We start from the raw sequence: 20,743 nt of genomic DNA, 5'->3' as shown, positions 1-20,743 counted from the left end.
CCTGTAGATTAGTCTATAAGGACTTTTTTATGTGATTAAAAAGATCCAGAAACAAATACCAAACTTTATCAAGTTTATATACGTAAATGCAAAAATACTTCGTCCATACCAATAGTGGTATTAATCAAAACATAATCATAACGTAATTTCAAACGTATTTTGAGTTATTGTGATGTAAATAAAGCGTTATAATATATAATTTGACGAAACAAACTGTGGTACCCAAATACTATATTTCGGGTAAACTCAAATCAGTTAATATCATAAAAGGCGTGTATGTTTAATCCCCATACAGTCACAATGTTTTTTTATATACAAGTAAGTTTTGGGAAGGTTTTCGTGGTAGTACTATGTATGTATTGATTTAAGAAAAAAATCTTACGATTGATCTAAAGAAATCGTCAGGAGGTATCTTTATTCTACGCAATAAACAATTTCTTAGAAAAGTTACAATTCGTGGGATCACCGCACTTAATTGTTTAATTATTTATTCAAATTACTAAGAATAGTTTATTAGTATACACCGCATTAAACCTAGTAAATTATTTATTTATTCACACGTCATATTGTCGACTTTCCGCGAGCCATTTAAAACCGAACAAGACTTTAGCAGGCACTTTATTCTTTACTTTATGACACTTTTTGACATATCGAACGTATTTATCTGTATCTAGAATACTATTCTAACGATAAATGTTAGGAGTTAGCGTAACTTCATGCAGACCTTGTAAAACTTTTAGGTGTAAGTATATTATACTTTTCTTAACCGATACCACCGCCCATGGCTTGGGCTGAAGGCTTGCAAGTGCGTTGCTGGCCTTTCAAGATTTGGTCCGCTCCTTTCTTGTAGGACCCTAACTCGGAAATACTTTAGTAGGTAGTTGGTACCACATAGTGTAGGTGCGCGGAAAAAACTGCCTTAAAAAACGCTCAGTTGCTAATTAGCTTCCAATAAATGAAATCTATTTTTATTTACAACAAAAAATTTCAAATAAATTCTAAAAAATCCGGTTCGGATTCTATGTTTGTAAGTATTACATTAATAATTGTAAATTTGAATGTAAAAGAGTGTAAACTATAATATTGTATGCTTTAGTTATCATTTAGAAGGTTTTGTTAACTAAAGTGCATTTACAATATGTTCTTTCCATTAAGAAGATTTACGTGAGGTATAAACAGATGTTTCAAACGCGTAATTCCCTTGGTATTACTTCAATGAATCAATAACAGTGATTATTTATTGAATATGCATGTACTATTCCAGTTACAGTATATAGTCACTAGAACGCAAAACGATTATATGCTACTTAGTATCTACTTATGTCAGAGATGGCCTAGTCTACGTGCGACTCTCATCCCTGAGGTCGTAGGTTTGATCCCCGGCTGTGCGCTAATGGATTTGCTTTCTATTTGCGCATTTAACATTGCTTGCCTTAGACCCAAAAAAAGTTGACGGCGTGTGTCAGGGACAGGAGGCTGATCACCTACTTCACCGATGAAACAGATACAGAAACCTGAGGTCTAAAACCTAAAGAGGTTGTAGTGCTACAGGAGTATTTTTTTACTTACCGATTGCTGGCCATCTTTAGCATGTCAGACTGCATAGACTAGAAAAAACTAGTGTGTATTTATGTACAGGCGTAGTAAGTTATACTTCTTTGGCGTAACAAGATAAAAATCTTTTATTTTTTTTATCTTTCACGCAATTGTACGTTTGTAGAAAAAACGACACTAACCATCGAAGGTATAAAATATCTTCTTTCTATTTTCTCTATAAATATCACAAAAATGGACATTTTTTATTTTAAAACGTTGACTATGCTAACTTTAGGGTGTCGGTTTTTCGTGACGGTATGCTCGCGCATCGTAAAAATTTACTCTCATAATTTTGCCCTAACGCGCCAAAAGACTAACTTCAAAAATCGTATTTTTGTTACTTTCCACAAAATATACTTTAAAATCATACTTAAATTGATATATTTAAGTGTATTTGAAAATTAATAAAAATTACCATTAAATAAAAACGTGCATTTCGCCGAATCGTGATAATATATTAAAAATATAACGTGATTGAGAATTAATAAAAACGTCGGAAATTTTTCAAATTCAATCTTTTAAAATTAATGATTTAAATATATTTTTTGCGTTGAACTATTTGATTAATCAGTTTATCAAGGATGTAATCGTATCTAAAAATGAAATTTGATTCTTTCGTTTATAGTTTTATAGGAAAGACCACTAAAAAGTAATAAACGACAATATATTTTTTACATCTATTCATTTTAAATGCAACGATAATTCATTTATGTTTGGTATATACTGTTAGCGGTTGATTTAGTTCTTAGGGTAGGAAATTAAACACTTCAATGATGACTTAATTCACTATAATTTACTTCACTGATTTTACGTGAACTGTATAACTTCAAACTTGTGCAAAGAAAAGGCCTGTGCGCATGTGTCACAACCTCTTTTATAATCACAACTCCCTCCTCCGACTCGACCATTCCACTTCGGGAAGATGGTCGAGTCAATTCGTAACAACTCTTAAACAACCGAACGAGTCAAATGAATAACTATTGCACATGCGCACTTGTAGAAATATTCTTAAGAATATGTTTCATAAAAATGTTTAGAATTTAATTAAATGAATATTAGAAGCTAACAATACGGATTGTTTTTGGAAGTCAAAAAGTTGTAGTTCGGAAGATTTTTTTTTAACTTGAATCCCAAGTAGTAGGCATAACAATACGGTCGCAATAAAACAGGGTATAGTAGCAGTATACCAATTTCAAATACACCTGCCAAGTTTACTTAATAACGTACGACAGTGGTTTGATATGTTTTAATTTTAATTCTCATGAAAATAGTACACAATAACAGAGTGTCTTCCATTTCTTAGTGACTGTCAGTAGTATTACTAGAAACTTTCTTATGATAAATATGCGTATTAGTAAATTAATTTAAAGGTAATTTTCCACGATGTCTTAGTAAGACACACGTGTTAAAAAAATGTAAGACACATGTATGTTTTTGATGTGAATAAACTTCTTTAAACCTAAGTAATCCCCGAATCATACAAATCCGTCCACGATTAGAGCTATGCAACAAAATACAAAAAAAAACTTCGAATTAAAAACCTTCTTAGTTCGGCTCAATATTTTAGCGATTATAAATGCACATTTACTGGATTTTTCGAATCATATAATTCGGGGTCAGCGAGAGACTGACGCGACAGCGACTCATAAAACTTCTCAGTATAAATATAAAAAAAAATCCAATAGACACTTAGCATAATTACAACAAACAGCTCTTAGTGCTAATGCCTCATTGGAATTACGTGTACGTTAGGTTTCAGACATCATTTTTCTCAATAAACCATCATGATCCGCTGTCACATTAACTACTTGTCCATACTCTATATGTACCAAGCTATGTAACCAGTAAAACTAAAATGTTGTTCGTCCAATGGAAATATTTTTTGCGGAACCGTCTACGTCTAAAGTCACGTTTTCTACAACATTTTGAATAAATTTAATTTAATTATCAACGAAACGTTGCTAATCACGTGTTTAAACTAGTTTTAAAACTAATTAAAAAAATTTAAACGTTACCTACTACAGTGCGAATAATTATTTGTCAAATTCATTTTCTGTTCTTATTGGAATTGATATGAAAATGTCTATTTAAAATCTTTTAGGTCTTATTTTTTAACCTTTCGAAATAATTTTTTAGAGACAAAAAATTACTAGGAGTAACAGTTGTTTCTGTAACAGTTGGAGATTTATGGTTATGACGTAATTCGCTGTCATCCTACTGCAGAGTCCTCACAAATCATTATTTTAAAACATGACAAGGTCTGACAAGACATAAGTTAGTCAAATTTACCACGATATGTTACATACGTATATGTTACAAACGTTTTTATTTAAATATACAGTTTAGGTAAATATAAGTTTTACAAAAAAAATTAAAAATACAATTAAAGTATCAAGACGTGAGGAAGTTTTTGAAGAGGCGGGAAGACTTTGATTTTGTTTAAGCAGTTATTTGAAATATTATTTATTGTTTCAAATGTTAAATGTTCTTTAGTTTAAAATTGTTTTTAAATATATTTTGTCCATACTTAAGTACATGTTTTCTGTTACATATATATTGTTAATCTATATAATCTGTTTTGGCTTTCTGTATTGTCTTAGTATACAAAATATAATATGTAAGTTAGCTCTAAGATTAATAATAATTAAATATAAATAAAAAAGATACAATAAAAATACCAGAAATGGTTGTTAAGAAAAAAGGCCTACAAACATTACAACAATAGGTACTTAACAATGCATTCTTTAAAATTGTTCAGCCCATCAGTATATCCAAATAAGTACCGTTTAATCCGTTATAATCGAGAAGAATTCGAAAGAGGTGCCTGAACTCCTAGGCTGGTTTACAAACTGAATTTGGATATTTTTGCTGTTTTTGTTTATAGACCTTGAGTAAGGGACGACAGTCTTAATGTTAATATAGTTATAGTAGAAGAGTACTAAACAAAAAAAACATAACGAAATAATATTTTTTTATGGACCCTTTGGATCACTTAAAACAACCTGTATTTAAATTAACCCGGCAGTAGACTTCTTAAACAGCATAATTACTAGTAGAAAGCCTTGAATATTATCTGTGTATTATTTTTCTAACGAAGCTTTGTTTTAACTAACCTATACTAACATATGGATAAGATTTGAAACCTGTAATTAATTGAACAAGTTTTTTGATTGAATTATTTTGAACATAAAATTCCTAAGTATAAAGTATTCATAAAGTTAGTATATTTTTTTTACAAATTGCGTGTTTTCAATATTTAACTAGAACTATTCACACACACGTTTAAATTTTTATAAACGAGACAGTATTAACTATTTTTGTATGTACATTTTAGTGTACTACTATAAAATAACTGATTTAGATAGCTTTATGCAGAAGCTACTATGTAAAAATATAATATAAATTTGAGATATTACGAGACTACAGTTACCCAGACTTGACCCTTGCAGAAGCCTTGCTTGCGTTTGAATCTCTAGTCTACGTAGGTTCCAAATGTTTTGAGGCTCACAATATATGTTACAATTCAAAGTTACATTGTTTTAGCAGATATTTCAGCCCCTGGGTCTAGAGTACAACACAACCCTGGTCTGGGCCAACCGGGCCTGTCCAACGGTCTAATGAAATTGTAACTTAACAATCATTAGCAAAATATAAAGACAAATAGAAAACTGAAACTAATGGTTTACATAGTTGAAACGATGTGAATGACTGTGATAAGTTGGTGATCCTGCCTTCCTATGAATAATTTGTTTAATTTACGTTCCCTAAACTTGGTACCAGATACGTGACACAATTTGTTTGGCATGGATATGTAATCGTAGACTGAAACCCATCACATTATGTTCGATAACAAATGACGATCGACAAATAAAACGTTAACTAAAGATTTAATAATCCGGTTCCAACAAATCTTAGCTTAATTTGACGACTCACGTTGTAATTATCATAATTAACTGGCTGCCTCCCAGCTGCTCTTGAAATACCTTCCAATACTATTAGCAATAAAGAAATATTATTGTGAAATTTGCGATCTAAAGCCGCATTAATGGCAGGCGCCATATTTTTGTCATTAAAACATTCAGATATATAGCATTTTATACAATAAATATTAATTTATTCTATCGATTATAATAAAAAAACTAGTAGCGCTACAACCTTTTTAGGTCAGTTTCATGATAATTTGTCAATCTAATAGGCAAGTAGGTCATCAGCTCCTGTTCCTGAAAAACATCTTCGACTTTTTGGGTGTAAGGCAGACCGGTTTCCTCTATATTTTCTTTCAGGGTTCGAGCTAATGCTAAATGTGCTCATAGACAGAAAGTCCATTTGTACACAGCCGGGGATCGAAACTACGACCAAATCGATTTTTGTAGCATTTTTAATTATATTTGTTCATCTACCTCTGTGGTATTATCGTAATTCGAAAGATTTTTCTATTAAATATTACATAATTATTAAAGATTTGTTAAGTCACGTTGTACAGTCATTGGTCCTGCGTGGGCGCATATATTAATTTTATTATATTTGCGTACATTAAAAAGTAATATTTGATGTTGGTTTGGTTTTCGTTTAAAATAATTTGCATGTCATTGAAACTCGTTTGATAAGTAGTTGCCACGAGCTGCCTAGGTAGGTTACCACCTGATTAGCAATTGTGAATACAGCTTTCGTCGTGGTTGTTGAGCTGGCGATCTTCTTAGATATATAAGTTATTGGCTTTTGGAAAACAGTTTGGATATAGGGAAAGCCTTCGATCGGGTGTGTTGTATAAAAAGCTTGTTTTATATAAATATCGCTTTTCTCATACTCTGCACCTACTTCTATTGGCCCCTGCAATCTTGCCAATAGCTAGGGATGTCCTTGATTTCAATATTTATTTATTGGTAGGTACAATAATTAAATACCAAGATCTGGACTGACCGATATTGTCTACCTAGATGCTAACTTAAATCTTTGCCCTACGGCCCCGTATCTACTCCAAAGCACCAAATCAAAACTGGAGGAAATACTCATGTATAATCGTTTAATATTTTCTGTCTGCTATGATCAGGATCTTGCACTTGGCTATTTATTCACTATAATTTAAAATAAGCACTGTTTCACGAGGATAAAAATCGTGGATAAAAATATAATGTTGTCATTAATTGCTGTGATTAATTGTCATTACACAAGAAATCCTTGATACGACCTTCAGGTAAACAACAAATTTATCCCGGATTTTTTTTTTAAACGTAACTGTTTTTTTGTTATTGAGATATAAGTATGAAGTGCACTTTGTGTGTGTGAAGTAAGTGAAGTTTTATGGCAAACAATTGCCTTCTGTTAACCACTAAGCCTCTATCGATTGTTTTAATCAGTCAGACGGAAACTAAATGTTTTGAAATGGAAATTGTCACGTGAGCAAGTGCGAACTAAATATGTAGTTCACATACAGCAAGCTTATCCTGCATAAAGATTTTGACCGCAGTAAGAAAAATTATAGCACTATAGTTGATATTCATTATTAATATTGTAGCAATTAATTACAAATCCATTAGTATCTATTAATTAATTTAAATAAGTGAGCGTTTTTATCACAAGTAGTCCAGTCCTCATCCGACCAGATTACTATTCGTCCACGCTGAATGTCATTTCAATTTGGCAGGTGACATATACGCGGAAGGTCCTCAAAAATGTGTTTATTTTTTGTTTTGTACACCGACATTTGCATATCTGATCTGTTTAAGATATCTAAGAACAGATGTTCTGTATTCCTGACGACAAAACTGTGTTTGGCCAACGCTTCTTAGCATTTAGGAGTCCGTTCCTTTATAATAAAATTTGCCAATCTCTTAACTATACTCACCCATTCACACACTCACACATAGTTAATATCTTATCAGACTTGTGTTTGATTACTTGTACCTATTTTTTCTCAGAAAACTGTTTTAATGATGTACCACTGACTAATTGTTGTCTAGTTACCCACACAGGGACTCCCGAGTGTGGGGACTAGCGAGAGTTACATTTTGTCACAACATATTTCTGGCATTCATAAAGTTTTTTTATTATTTTTAGGTGTTATTATATATAGGTCACTATATATATAAACACTACCTTGCTTCGGAGTACATACAACCGTCTACCTGGGCCCATACTCTGTAACTTCCAGGGTGGTACCGACATCGACCGATTTTAATAATAAGCATTGTTTCACGCAATCTAAAGGTGGCTTCATCAGGGCTATGGAATATGTGTATTTCAAATTTCGAAATTGCATACAAAAACGTCGAGATTACTGTCAATAATGGAAGTTACATAGGCCCCAGCTCTTTCGTTCTCTAGTTAGTAGTACTCCATCCAAAGAGTATGTCCTTTATATAACTAAGACTGGTAATAAAGCTTTTTGTTTATCGTTTCTTCTACATAGAACTTCTCGGTATCCTGGCGAGGTGGTTCAATTCTTGAGATTAGTGCCAAAATACGTAAAATATTTAAAAAAAAATCTCTCATTGATAACGAATTTACTGAGCCGGAGATCCTAAGAGCGCCTAACCACCTCGCTGTTTTCGTGGTCATGCTGTGTATGAATATTCATCAATTCGCGCACAAGGTTGCCTTCTTATAAAATAAATTTTAAGTTTGTATTAGAATTAAAATATGAAAAACTTATGCTTATTTTTTGCACACTAATGTGTTTGTTGATTAGTGTCATACATTATCCTTACGAATAATACTGTACCAACCAGAAACAGGATATCGAATCGAAAAATCGGAAAAGTGTGTTAGGTACACATCACGGACTTTTCAATTACCAAGAATTTTCTTCATCTAAGTGATCTTCGATTATTAAGTATGACCCCTGGTGGAGCAGGGCGTCCACAGTGAGTCTCCATCGCGTTCGGTTTAAGCCACGTATTTCAGCTCGCTTCAAGTCTTTTCGCTGCCTTTTCCTCATAGTGCGCCTGCTTGTATTTGGAATCTCTTCGGAGTGAAATCTATTATTTTTTACTTGCGTCGCTTGATCTGATGTCTACACGGTTTAACGAAGTCATTTATGAAATTAATCTCCCCGATTCGTAACAAGGCAATCGAACTCATCACTCATAAACGCTCATTAAAACATTCGCATCACGAACTAGACTCCGAAACGGTACATAATTGTGTTTTCAGGGTTCCGTTAAGTATAATCCACTCAAGCCGCGGATTTGTACGTTATATTAATTGGCATCGTCTACGGCTTCTAAACTGCAGAATCTAGGATACTTGGAAAGGATACTTGTATGGAGTATTCGTAGCACAGTAGTACCAGCTCCCGAAAGATATGGAGTGACATCTCGTTGGAAATATGCGACATGGTTTAGAAGGGAGAGGCAAACACGGCTCAAACAAAAAAAAAGCTGCTCTCTGCTGCTTCTCCCAGACATATAGCCTGGAGCTAAGTCTTTGTGGCTATTAAAAATTCTGGGAATTTTAAAATATCATCAGTAAACTGCCCCATGCTCCAAAAGAAAAGAACTCAAGGTTTTTTTCTCAATAAAACAATACGAATTTCTACAAATCACGGAACACTGTAATGGAGACGGATTTAAAAGAAAATATTAAAGCGTAAAAATAGGCTCTTTCAAGGTTAAATATTTTGAGGGTCTTCAAAACTAGTTATAGAATTTTTTTGATTTGAAATATGCAGAGAAAATTTATTTGTACAGATAATGTAATTCGTAATGTGTGAGAAGAAGGTACTTTAATATAATATAAATAAGACGCGTTTAGGATTTGTTTGCGTGCATTTTCGTATCTTAGTCAGTCATTTTCGTTCTTTTTTTTAACATCAAAAATATTATCTTTATTACTTAAATTAAAACATAGTATTTTTTGCTCGATCGACTACAAAGACTAAAAATGTGACCAATTTGTTAAAAATATAATGTCGTGGTCAAATAAAACCCCGCTGAATTTCATAGTTTCTTCTCAAGCAAACCTATTGTTATTCAAACGTACTAAAAACCTATTTAAGGAGTGGTTTGGAACGTCAAATTGTATACCTTGTAGTCAGTTAAAATTCACACAAATTAAGACTAAAACATTAAAAGTTCTAAAGTCTGCATGGAACTTTTTCTAAATTCTTGTTTATAAGAAAAATATTCAATCCCGCGTCGTTGACCTTTCGAACAAACTTAATTGTAACATTTGCGGTCATTTTACAGTTTTAATCTCAACTTTACCGCATGGGTTGAAATCCTTTAGAATTCAATATTACAAGGCGCCTTTCACTAAACACTTTTTTAATACCGAGTATTGTTTTAACATAGAACATACAACGAAAAGTAACAAATCTTATAGTCTGTTGATATAATGTTAATAGTTATTGCTATCCTTAGGCAAAGGCTCGGCGAATCCCGAGGTATTTCAGCAAAGGCTTTCAGTCTAGGCCTAGCAGTCTCTGCGTCAAGAGGCGTAGGCCTGGACAAATTGAAGGAGGTTATCAATTCGTTGCAGAGGAATTATCAGTAGGCTGAGTAGGCAAATTGTATCAAAAATATTATTTTACCCATTAAAAATATAATAAATAAGTTATTAGTAGTACTAAGGGTTTCTTTGCTTAAAAATGTACATACTAGACTACTCCTTGAGTAAATTTCAGTAAAACGTGAATTGTAAGAATTAAAACTTTAAAACGTGTTAATAGTTAAGTATATACCCAAAATACTAGGTCCAATAGCTTTTGTCTATGAAGAGTTAGCCTAAAAGTATACATCAAAATAATTTTATTTTTTTTTAATTATTAATTAAGTTTTTAGACATGACATTAGACATTAGACCTTTATATCATGAGAGTATTGTCCTTTGTTAAAATAGCTTTTACACATTTACAAAATTTTAATTTTTTTAAAAATAGAATTATGTAAATAATTATAAGTTTTTAATAATAATACATAGCTTTGATCCGTTCAACAAGTGTTTTTCTTAATCATGAAAGTATTTAGACCGTAAGTTTGACAAAAATTCTTAATAACTACGTATTGTTATGACATCACGATGATTAGTATGACATTTGCATGTCTATTTTTGTATGGCTGATTGTGTGGATATAACATCCCATAATATGATCATAAATTGAACGAAATAACAGAGTTAAGATGCTTCCTCAAAACTGTAAAAGTTCTGAATCTTATTGTAATAAAAAACAGTAATCTTATTATTGTTAACTGTCGGTTAAATACAAAACAACTTGGAATTCCCCAGTGGAATAATACAAGTAATGTAATACACAATAATCTTTAAGTTAGTGGTACTATGGGTACAGTTCCTCACTTACGCTTGTAATAATAATGTTTGCAAAAATAGGTACAATCTTGTCACACGTAATGGCATGCAAATCTGCCTTACATTATAAATCGTGATAGTCAGTTATAACATTATTAAAATATATTAATACATATATGTAAATGCAAATGTATTTCTACAACTAATTTTCCTAAAAAGTCGTAAATGAAAATACTCATTTTTATATACAACAATTGATACCGCCGTCTGTTAGCACACTCAATGCCACAGCGCTCACGAGTGTGTTGCCGGCCTTTTAAGTATTGGTAAATGTATCTTCAAGATACGAGAAACTTAAATAAATTCGTACAGAGACAAAACTACAGTATTTGTAAACTTTTTTGTAAAAATATATGTTGATCTAACTGTATCCATAACTTTACTGAATTGCGAATGAATTTCTTGTAATATTTTTTTGCTGCCTAATTATAGATTTTGTTGAATACAATATGTTGTTATTTGTAATTAAAGGATCTAGTTCTGGGTAATAAAATACAGATAACCACAGGTAGGTATATAATAATAATAATAACTGCTTACAATTTTAATTTTAATATAACGTCAATAGTGTCTTTACTGTGTCGCATATTTTTGGCTTAAGGCTGCTCTCCATTATATATTTTACTATACGAGCAAGTGTTTGCATATAAACAATTTGGGGGTTAATTATCACATACTACATAGTAGCGCTTAAATTTACAACTTAGAACTCGCAAAACACGTGTTCTCTGTACTGCTCTACGGCGTAGAATCTTGGACAGAGACTATGTGCAGCATTTGTGATCTTGGTTTATCGACGAATGCTTAAACAGATTGAAAGGAAACAGTGCCGGACAGAGTGCAGATGCACAAAGAAGTGCTTATGAGGGTTAAGACAAGAAAACTTAAGTACTTCGGACGCGTTTTACGAAACATCAAAAATACGAACTCCTTCAACTAGTCATACAATGACATGTGGAGACCTGGCCGCGGTTGAAACACCTAACACAATGGTTTGGTCAAAGCACCAAGTCATTGTTTATTGTTAAAATTAATAACCAAAATTCGCACCTTCGGCTACATTACGATGAGCTCTCACCCTTAACTCGCTTACAAAGTTATTACTATCGTTAACAAGGATATATCAAACTTCTCGATTTTAGCCACTGGGAACTTCGTGCCGGTCAGTGGTTAGACTGATGAATCTTTTTGTTTGGAGGAAGAGATCAAAATCCTTCCTCATGCTTAAAAACTACAGATGATGCCGAATTCTACGAGGTAGATCTCTCTTGGATGTCTAGCAAATTCAGAATGTGTTCACTGTTACCGTCTACGAGTTCGTAAATCCTATTGGCTCCACTCTTTTGTTATTTTTGAGGAAAATAAATGGATTAAACAAAATATCTTCTTCAATTAATTCATATTGAATTGTGTTCCTAATTAAATTGATTCAGAATTAGAATCACTTTATGCCACTACTGACCGTTTTCCCTTTGAATACCAAACAAAAACAAATCTTGAGTCAATAAAACACATAATTAAAATCAAATTTTACTCCAAATTGTTGTACCCGAATCATAACGATAATCAAACTTTTCTTGGCGTTTAATCAAGACTGTTGCATTGTCCTTATTGGTTTTACAATGCACAAATTGAATTCTGAAGCAATTAAGCTCTGGCTGTCAGATATTGAAAACAGTATTTTTTTAAATATTTAACCTTTTTTGGTCATTGCATTGCATGGCATTTCACGATGTTTTCCTTCACCGTTCGAGCGCATGTTAAATCGCACATAGGAAGAAAGTCCATTGGTGCATAGCCGGGGATCGAACCTACGACCTCAGGGATGAGAGTACGCTGAAGCCACTAGGCAAACACTGCACTAGAGATTATTAAAGCAAGTTAAATCTCAGATAATAATTTTGTATTTAAAACTGTCATTAATGTACAGTTACAGTGTTTAGTATTTATTTGTTATTCGACAATACAAAAAAACAGTAATGTAGGAATCAACAAGTTTATACTCAGATTAAATTAATCTATGATAAGGATTAATAAGCCTAAGGACATTAGTTTAATACTTGTTAATTACGGGTTTAGTTTAGCTTTACTACGATCAAAACAAACGTAAAAATTAATTAGCTTCAAAGGAAATTTAGGGTTATTTGTTCTGTAGTCTATTGAATGGATCTCTCAGTTAAGGAGGTTCAGCTGTATCTTCTTTTTTTATATTCAAGAGGTCAGAAAGTTTTTGGTCTTCTAAATTCTATACCGACCGGACTAAGTTAATACCAGGCAACGTCTCTCAGGGAGTCCACTTGACTACTGATCAGTGTATAAAACCTGCTTGGGAACATTCAATTGTCGCGCATTCTCTTAGGCTCAACGGCATAGCATTTTGGCCACCCACACATTTATAAGCATGAAAGATTACACAACCTTGCCCTATATGTAAATAAAAGGCTGACACATCTTTGATAGAAGTGCAAAAACACAAACATTGTTCTTTATAACATGATCGTTCATTATCTATAATGATAGCGTAATGTATATTTATGAAACAGCTAAGAAAATATTTAGTTGTTTGTTTGCATCCATAACTATTGGACCGTAAAAAAACGCCCAAGGTGTAAAAAAATACCAGTTATATTGACTAAATTCCGTGCTCTGAGGAGACTAATGACAATGTTATGTACTACCATTTTATACAAAACATCAATATCTATAAATATGCAAGATATCATAAACTAATAATTATTGATTTGCAAGAATATAGTACAAAAAGTTCGCATATTCAGCCACACAATGGCGTGCAAATCTGTCTTAAAAGAAATTTTACATACATTATGATTATTATATATTATAGTAAATTCTTATATTATTTATAGTGATAAAATATCGCATTATTAAAATATATTGTTTTCTAATTAATGTTATAAGCCGTGGATGAGACTGGACATTAGTGGACGAAGTGCTATAAGAAACACTAATGTAACTAACTTTAGTGTTATAAGAAAGCACTTCTATGCTTCATTAGAGGACATTAAAACCTATTAGCTACCATTTGGTTCTATGGTAAAAAAACTAAAATCGTTATTGAAAGAATCCTTATGAACAGTCTATATCAACTTGAGGTCCTCCGAGCTGAGCGTTTAAGGCTGTTTTTACTGCACACCGCTACGTGGAATTAGCTGCCCACTGAAGTATTTTTAATTCGACTTAGTTTCCTAAAGGCCGGTAACGCACTTGCGAGCCTTCTGTCAATGTTCATGTTGATGAGCAATAGCTACGATATAGGTTGTTGACTCTAAATCATAGAGTGAACATAAGTGAACTTCCAACTGGAACATTTTTAAGGTAGTTAATTAATAAGACACCCATAAAATGCCATAAAATTTAGCTGTTAAACAGGTTTGAGAATCAACCATGCGACTCCCAGAATACAATTACAGTGTACACATTTTCAGGGCTCCAATTTGTGGTCATTCACCTCTTTAAGAGGAATTTGAATTGCTTTATTCATAAAACCTACACTTGTTCGATTATCAATGAAATATTTATTGTATTAAAATGTTGGTATGTACATATAAATATACAAATATTTATTTATTTGCCGTAGTATTTGTTTTGGTTTTATTAAGACATTCATTATGTAGAAAGATATTTTTTTATTAATATACACATAATTAAATTACCAACACTCATAGTAAAGAAAATCGTTTGAATCTATATTTTGATAGAGTCATCCTAGCTTTTTAGCCCCGTTAACCTATATTATTCTAGAGTATTGTTATTAATTATCTCTTTCTATCGGATGGTATCTACGCTGTGATGGAAAGAGATGAGTACAATTATATTTAGACTGATTTAGTTCTTATAAATACCCCTTATTTATAAGAACTAAATCAATTTTTCTATTATCAAAAAAAAATTATAATGAAAATATTTGACCCGAATCAACACCTACCCAATGGTCAGTGGTGAACCACTGACAATCAGTGATCTGATGAAGTTTTAAATCCAAAACAAATAGTAATTTTCTTTAATTGTTCAGCTTAGTTGGTCATTATTTAAAAGTAGCATAAAAGAAAACAGTAAAGGAAAATGTTACTAAAATAATTATAAAAGCAAAAAAATTATTAAGTTATTATTTGTTAAACAAAAACAGTTGAAAACAAATCTCTGGTCAAACTAATTACTGACAATATAATATTTTCAAATCACCAGTTGTACATAAATAAGCAATACTTATTCATAAATTGTTCTTCATTATAAAATATAATCTTAAACGGCTATAATTAATTTGTAAACACACTTTGAAATACTCATAAACACACATAATTTAAATCTCGCATAAATTATATATTTAATTTAATTCAAATGAATTATTATGTTCACCTGTCACGTGTTTTACCTTCTTCTTTTCTAAGAATGGTATATCAAAGAACTTCTGGTTTAAAATCATATCCTCTGCATCCGCAAAGGTTTGTGGCATTTCCTTGCCTCCAGTTTCAGGTATAACGCATGCGCACAAGGCCCCAATAATGCTTAACAGGCCAACGATTACCAGCGGTAACCATATAATAAAATTACCTAAATATACTATGTAAGGAGATATGCACGTCGCTACATAACCACAAATATGAACTATTGATGCAGCGGAGCCTCTCACAGAGGTTGGTACTACCTCTGCACACCACTGCATTCCTACACTAACTGAAATATTAACCGTAAATCGCGCTATAATCGCACATATAACGGAAGGTAGACCCTCCCCAACAAACGCAGTTAAAATACAAAAAACAGCGCATATAGCTAAAGATGAAATAGACATCCATTTACGACCTATTATATCTAAAGTTAATGTAATTAAAATCAGAGATGGGAATTCGGTAAATGATATTAAAGTAAACGATTGAAAAAAGTCAAAACCCAAGGCACCAATACTCCGTAATAAAGCATCAAAGACAATAACACAACACATATATTCTAAACACACACAAATGAACACCTTTCTTGTCAATGGTCGTCGGAAAATCTCTATTGAACTCGTGCTTTCTTCGATCTTTTGATTATTGAATGATTCTTTAAATTCTTCTATCAATTTCGCTGAAACTGGTACGCCGTTAACTTTGCCTATATTAACAACTTTCTGGACGGCTTCATCTACTCTATTCTTAGACAGCAACCACCTAGGACTCTCTGGGATGATGAATGGCGCTAACAAAGCCAATGCCATAGGTACACTTGTTGCTAAACTTAAGATCTTCCAGTCATTACACGCTAATGCTATCCAGGGTAGGATCATTGCTCCGAATGTAAAGAATATCGCAAATGGTAAATTAGAGATAATTGTTCTATATTTAGGCGCCACGTATTCTAGTACTAAGAGATATGTCATCATCATACAAGTGTCGTAGGACATACCCATTATAAATCTACAGACAGAAAACTGTATAATGTTGTTAGCGAAGATACTGATCACCCCAGCAACACATCCTATCATATTACTTATGGTAGCAGCTGGTAACCTTCCGTATTTATCAGAAATCCATCCAATTATGAACCCTCCAACAATTGATCCCAAAAAGAAGATAGACTGGGCCGTTGCCTGGTAGCTATTTTTATCACATACCCAGCCTAATTCACTGGAAATTGTTGGGTATGGAATTTCCGTTTTATTAAACTCCCATCCATATTGACATTGTTGTACACCCCACGATGTATTAGGGTACTGTCCAGTGCTTAGGACCTCTGTCCAATTGGCGTTGTATGTGGAACATTGTGAGTAGCCGAAGCGGCTATTGGGATCCGAGGGTATAGCAAGAGTTCTTCTTTCTACCGCTGTCAAGTTCTCAAGCTCTGGTATCCAACACCAGTGGTTAGGTGACACTTCGGTCATGAACAACTGTGAGAAGTATGCAAACACGTCGAATATATAAAACGGACCCATAATAAAGAACAAATATAGCTGATATTTTCCGAATTTTCCGGCTGATGAGAGTAACTCATCATAGTCTACGACCCTTTCTGGTTTTCCCTCCATTTTTATTTTTTTATTTTTCTCTTAAGCGTTCGGTAGCTAAATCTAAACCGACATAGATCCATAAGGAATTGTTTTTAGAATCGCGTTACCTTGTTGCGAGATTTCTTTTTATAGCCGCTATCTTTACAATCGGTAAAGCTAGTTAATTATTGAGACAATAATGTAATTGCGGCAATTAATTTTATAATTTTGTTTAATAATTAATGTCGAATGTTTGGTCATATTTTATTGTTGTATTACAGGAAAAATTAATCGCGTGCTGGTTTATAGGAAGGACATAAATGACACAGATTTTTTTTATTAGTAGCAACAACAATCAGCAAAAAATTACAATCGGCAGTGAATAATTTGTACCACCAAACTTAATGTTTATTTTCGTTTTGCGGTCACGGAGTTATGCCCCGATCTTAGGATCTATTTAAATATGTCATAATGAGCTAGACTATTTATTTTTATGTGGTCACAATTTCTCCGTCCAAGGAAGCATTGACATTCATTACAATTTAATTTCTATAAAAACACATGAAGATGTGTTTCTTTTGAAGAAGCGAAACTTCGCTAAACATTTTCTTTCAATATTTCTGATTCTATAGACCTAAGTTATTTTCTGTACTTTTCCTTATGTAAGGGCAAATCATGTCCTGTTAGTAATAACCGATTATAATAGAATTAAAATTTTCAAGTAAGCCTTGTATGCGTACGCATAAAGCGTTTAACATTTCATTCTTAGTGACGTCAGTACTTATTAGACAAAGAATAAATCATATATAGGTAATAAATACTTATTGAATCATTTATTGTAATACATAGAGTTAGGGGACTATAACATCTATTATATATATACACTACGGTATATAATAATACCGTAGTATATTTCATTAAAATAATTAAAAACACGTTTTGATCCCTTTCTTTTCTGGAACTCTATACATTTATTTCAATAATAATAACATCGAAAAAAATTTAACATTGGTATCACCCGATATCAATCCCAGATCTTCGGGAAAATTCTCATGGAAGTAGCTACAGTATGAGTCTTGGAGATAATTATTATACTAAAAAACTCCGATATAACACAGGACATACAACGACCAATCTGGTTTAAGATGTATTAAGAATATCCATAGCGACAAATCACCTGTATTATGAGCACACCCCAAATACACACCCTCACGAATTAAGTATAGCTTGGTAAATAATATTTTTTATCGGTTTTTCCTTTCGTAAATGCTTGAACATTTTTGTAAATATGTATTCCGTCTATGTTTAAATATTTATTATAACTGTTTTATATAATTTATTTTAGATTACATATTATGAAATAAATAAATACATACAAGTATAGAATATAGATACTCGTAACAGTTACTTTTAAATTATAACACGTCTTTGTTATGAATTAAATGAAGGGTCATTGAATCTTGTATTTTCGCAAAGGCCGACCTGGCAGCCTTAACTGTAAGGTTACATCCGGTTTGAGCCAATCAGTGTGAAATATTTTTACGTACAAAAAATATTATTTCAATCGTTATAATAAATTTAATTTACGATAAAAAATTAATTTAAGAAAGAGAATTACATGTTTAAAGTATGAAAAAAGTCAATTGATATGTATCACTTTCTATATAGAAATTAATATATCACAAATACTTAACAAATGCATTAAAGATCTTAGGTTACATTCATAGATTTAACGCAATATCAGACTCCAGTACGCCATGCATTGGATTTTGTAGTTCGTGTTCTGAATTCTCGTTTCTGAATTTCACACTTTAAAGTGTGACTCTTATATGTCAAAAACCTATTGAATGTGACATGTCGGAGACATAATATTTAGCTACGTTTCCACACTGGTACCATTAACCCTCGATTGTAGTCTTCTTTCGAAATCATGTCGTCAGATACTACGTCATGCTAAACAATTAAAAGATTTGGGTAAAATGTATGTAAATAACGATTATAAAGATATTATGACTCAAAGTTACTATGTACAATAGTGATTACTAAATAATTTTTTCATTCTTTAAAGATTCATGTGGAAGATGACAATTTTAGCTTCCGTGTAACCTCTACGCCTGTAAAATGGACAGTATCGTTTACATTTTCTTGTACTTTAGGTTTGTCATGAATGTTTTTGCCGTTTCACTTAATTAACTTGGCTTAATAACCCCTAGTCCCCGTCTATGGGTCGTCGTCGTGGCTTGAGCCACGTTCCTTGTAGCAAAGTTCTGTCTCTCTCTGTCTCAAATCTCTCAGCTGTAAGTGAGCCTTACGTCTTCTAGCTCTTTAGAAAAGTCCATTAAAATCTGCACGGCGTTATCCGGAGAATCTTCAGTACCCCCCAATGCTCCCATTTATTTTATATTTCATGTAGTTTATTATGTAGTGTATTAATTAAAAAAATGAAATTTGTTTATTATGGAATTATAGTTACAGGTATCACTTATTGAACGTCATTAAATTTGAATCCCTACTCATCGGCAAAAAAGACAGAGGGTGTAGGCCGAGAGAATAAGCCGGCGTAAAAACCTCTACGGCGATACTCTTTTAAAATAGCAAATCATCATTCAAAATTACTATGGCAAACAACCCATGCACATTGTTGGTAATGAGGTGTGGTGGCCTGTTTTTGGAGAATGGTGATGTCTATAGGCATCTAATTGTTGAATGACTACAGACTTTATTAATACTTGTAGCTACTATTCGTATCGGTATACCACCTCATTGGGAATTCCACAAATTAAGTTCTGTTTTAAGTGGATGATATTTGCTAAGGTTTTGCCATTTCTTTGGCTCTATTATCTTTATAATGTATATGGTTTGCAATACATATACAGTTATATTCATCTTATCTATAAGACCATATATGGCTTGGTGGCATTAGAATGACGTAATCGTAATCGTGACGTAAATAAAAGCCCCCTTTCTGGGGCAATCAGTTTTATGAGCGTAATTTAAGAGCTGTTAACCGAGATTTTGTTACGAAGGCAACAGATCAATGTTATCATGTTTGCTTCGCAGGTAACTGATAACAATGTAAATAACCTTTTAAAATTTAAAAACAACAAAGATTGTTGACTTCAGAATTGGCGCGATGTCCAAAAGCATTAGAAAACCTTCAAAATACTGAAGTCTGAAGGTTTTTGTGTGTATATATAGAGTCGGCTTAACTTTTAATTTATTTATGTATACTAACCTTGTTTGCGAATTTAGTAAACACTTACGTTCTTTTAAATTGTATGCAATTAATAACACTTAACTGTTTACTACACCATATATAGCAGTTAAGATTAGAGATATTTTAGTTAAGGGTCCCGCGTTAATACATGTCTTAGCAACGATTGTTAATCATTAATTCTCTCGCTTACGCTAAACGAGACTTAGAATTCTAATACTATTCAGTTAGGTGTTGCCAATTAGTGGGCACGCTTGAACTCATAATATACTGACTAGGGAAGACGGAACGATAAGGATTTCCATTCCTTTGCTGTTTTTTATAAGAAACGACGTATCAAATCGTGTAGTGCGACACATGGGGATGTCAACAACAAAGAGGTGAAACTCCAGCGTGCTGCCAATGCGTTGTTTGTTTCGTTGTTTTAACAAACGACAGACGAAGCACATAATGTAATAAACCCTGCTCGAATTCTTTTAAGTAATTGCTATTACGACCTCCTAAATATTCACAATGTTTTTGCTATATATTGTATAACATAAATTATGTAATACGGCTGTCATGTGAGTTTTTTCAAGGTAAATCGGATTCGGTGAATTGACCTTTACAAGGCAACTGATAAGAACCTTTCACGTAAAGCT

At 32.6% G+C, this 20,743-nt stretch overlaps 2 protein-coding genes across 2 annotated transcripts in view; one reads left to right on the top strand and one right to left on the bottom strand.

The window, feature by feature from the left end:
- The window catches only part of LOC123717404 (scavenger receptor class B member 1-like), a 40,576-nt gene that overhangs the window by 5,613 nt on the left and 14,220 nt on the right, over positions 1–20,743 (top strand). The gene's annotated exons all lie outside the window — the stretch shown is intronic.
- Positions 14,545–16,992, bottom strand: LOC123717407 (carcinine transporter-like). The gene has a single exon (XM_045673389.1). It carries the CDS (start codon positions 16,925–16,927, stop codon positions 15,248–15,250), a length of 1,680 nt encoding a protein of 559 aa, XP_045529345.1. The 5' UTR covers positions 16,928–16,992; the 3' UTR covers positions 14,545–15,247.

The sequence above is a fragment of the Pieris brassicae genome, chromosome 12 (assembly GCF_905147105.1).
Source record: "Pieris brassicae chromosome 12, ilPieBrab1.1, whole genome shotgun sequence".
In the NCBI taxonomy this organism is placed as follows: Eukaryota; Metazoa; Arthropoda; class Insecta; order Lepidoptera; family Pieridae; genus Pieris; species Pieris brassicae.
Note: the sequence above shows the minus strand (reverse complement) of the source record. Positions and strands in the feature narration are given on the sequence as shown.